Source organism: Mastomys coucha, unplaced genomic scaffold (genome assembly GCF_008632895.1).
Source record: "Mastomys coucha isolate ucsf_1 unplaced genomic scaffold, UCSF_Mcou_1 pScaffold22, whole genome shotgun sequence".
Classification (NCBI taxonomy): Eukaryota; Metazoa; Chordata; class Mammalia; order Rodentia; family Muridae; genus Mastomys; species Mastomys coucha.
The window spans coordinates 210835159-210837258 of NW_022196905.1; the positions used below are offsets into that span (position 1 = coordinate 210835159).

General features: G+C 39.5%; 1 protein-coding gene across 2 annotated transcripts in view; it reads left to right on the forward strand.

Moving 5' to 3' along the window:
- LOC116069540 (zinc finger protein 709-like) overlaps positions 1-1696 on the forward strand; it is a 12217-nt gene extending 10521 nt beyond the window's left edge. For both annotated transcript variants that reach the window (XM_031340273.1, XM_031340274.1), the window contains one exon: positions 1-1696. In XM_031340273.1, coding sequence (XP_031196133.1) covers positions 1-740 — 740 coding nt within the window. In that variant the 3' untranslated portion in view covers positions 741-1696.
- The last annotated feature ends 404 nt before the right edge of the window (positions 1697-2100 follow it).

The following is a 2100-nucleotide window of genomic DNA, read 5'->3' on the forward strand; positions in this document are numbered from 1 at the left end:
CGTATACTTCCTACAGTACCCTTCGAGCACATGAGAGAAGTCACACTGGAGAGAAACCCTATGTGTGTAAGCATTGTGGGAAAGCATTTACTCAATCCAGCTACCTTCGAATACATAAAAGAACTCACACAGGAGAGAAACCCTACATCTGTAAGCAATGTGGGAAAGCCTTTGCTCGTTCTAGCCACCTGCAGATACATAAAAGAAGTCATACAGGAGAAAAACCCTATGTATGTAAGCAGTGTGGGAAAGCCTTCGCTCAGTCCAGTTACCTTCACATACACCAAAGAAGTCACACTGGAGAGAAACCTTACTTATGTAAGCAGTGTGGGAAAGCCTTCACTCGTTCAAGCCACCTGCAAATACATAAAATAACTCATACTGGAGAGAAACCCTACTCATGTAAGCTATGTGGGAAAGCCTTTACTCATTCTAATTACCTTCAGATACATAAAAGAATTCACACAGGAGAAAAGCCTTATGTGTGTAAAGAGTGTGGGAAAGCCTTTGCTCGTTCCACTTCCCTTCACATACATGAAGGAACTCACAGTGGAGAGAAACCTTATATATGCAAACAATGTGGGAAAGCCTTCACTTTGTCCAGTTCTCTTCGAAGGCATGATGTAGTTCACTCAGAAGAGAAACCCTATATTTGTAAGTGTTGTGGGAAAACCTTTGGTTGTTACAGTAGCGTTCAGAAACATGAAAAGGCTCATAGAGAAAACAGACTGTTGGTGTAATAAATGTGGGGAAACTTAGTTGTTCTGATTCTTTTCAAATACGTGACATAACTGACACAGGAAAGAAACCCAAGATTTGTATCCATTATGGGATGCTTTCATTGACCCTAGTTCTTTTTGATACCATGAAAGGATTCACACTGGAGAAAAACTTCTGGATATAATACAGAAAAATGTTCACTTATTCTGCTTCTTTAACAAACCTGAAAAAACTTACACTAGACAGAAATCCCAAGTATAAAATGGGAACACTTATCACTTGATTTTCTCAAATTCATGAAAATGCATAATCCACAGCATGAGGGAATGTTTCCCACCCATTTGCAAATGCAGAATAACAGTATGGAGAGAAAACCCTTGACTAAAAATGATATACCAAAAATAGAATCTTAAGATGGCCCACATGCAATAAAGCACATGGAATCAGAAGATTAAATATGAAAAACAGCAGTTATCTGTTTTCCTCTGTGCAATGGCATATACTTATAATTCTAGTACTTGGAAAGCTCAAAACTAAAGGCCAAGTGTTTTGAGTTCTGAGCTATATTGTCTATCTGACAAAAGAAAATTTTGTTATTTTTCTTTATTCTTAATAAGTTCAATCATATATACAATGAGTTATGAGCATATTATTCGGTCTTCTCCCTCTAACCCATTAAATGCACTTACTGCTGCTCATGTGTACATGAGCATAGCCACTTCCTCAGAAGCTGTCAACTGTCAATAACTCCTCAGTAAGGGGTGAAGGTTCAAGATCATCTATCCCATCAATGCTAGAATTTTGGCTGTCTTAACCCAATGCAGGTAACTACAAATAGTGTGAATTCATGGATATAATAGCCATATAATGAACAAAAGACTGCATTTCACATTACTCCCATCTTCTGGCTTGTATTCTTACTACCTCCTAGAAAAATGGTTTTAATAAAGTTTGATTGTTGTTTTGGTTAGTGTTCTATTGCTGTGAAAAGACACCATGATTTAATTTGGGGTTTGGTTTTTTTTTATTTTTATTTTTTTTTTGAGACAGGGTTTCTCTGTATAGCCCTGGCTGTCCTGGAACTCACTCTGTAGACCAGGCTGGCCTCCAACTCAGAAATCCACCTGCCTCTGCCTCCCAAGTGCTGGGACGAAAGGTGTGTGCCACCACTGCCCGGCTTTGGTTACAGTTTCAAAGATGTAGTCCAATATCATCCTGGCAGGAAGTATGGTGGCATTCAGGCAGACATGGTGCTGAAAATATAGCTGAGAGTTCTGCATTGGGATCCACAGGCAGCAGGAAGAAACACCAAGCCTGGTTTAAAGTTCACCTGGAAATGGCAGACTGTTGAAATCCCAAGCCCACCCCCACTGACACACC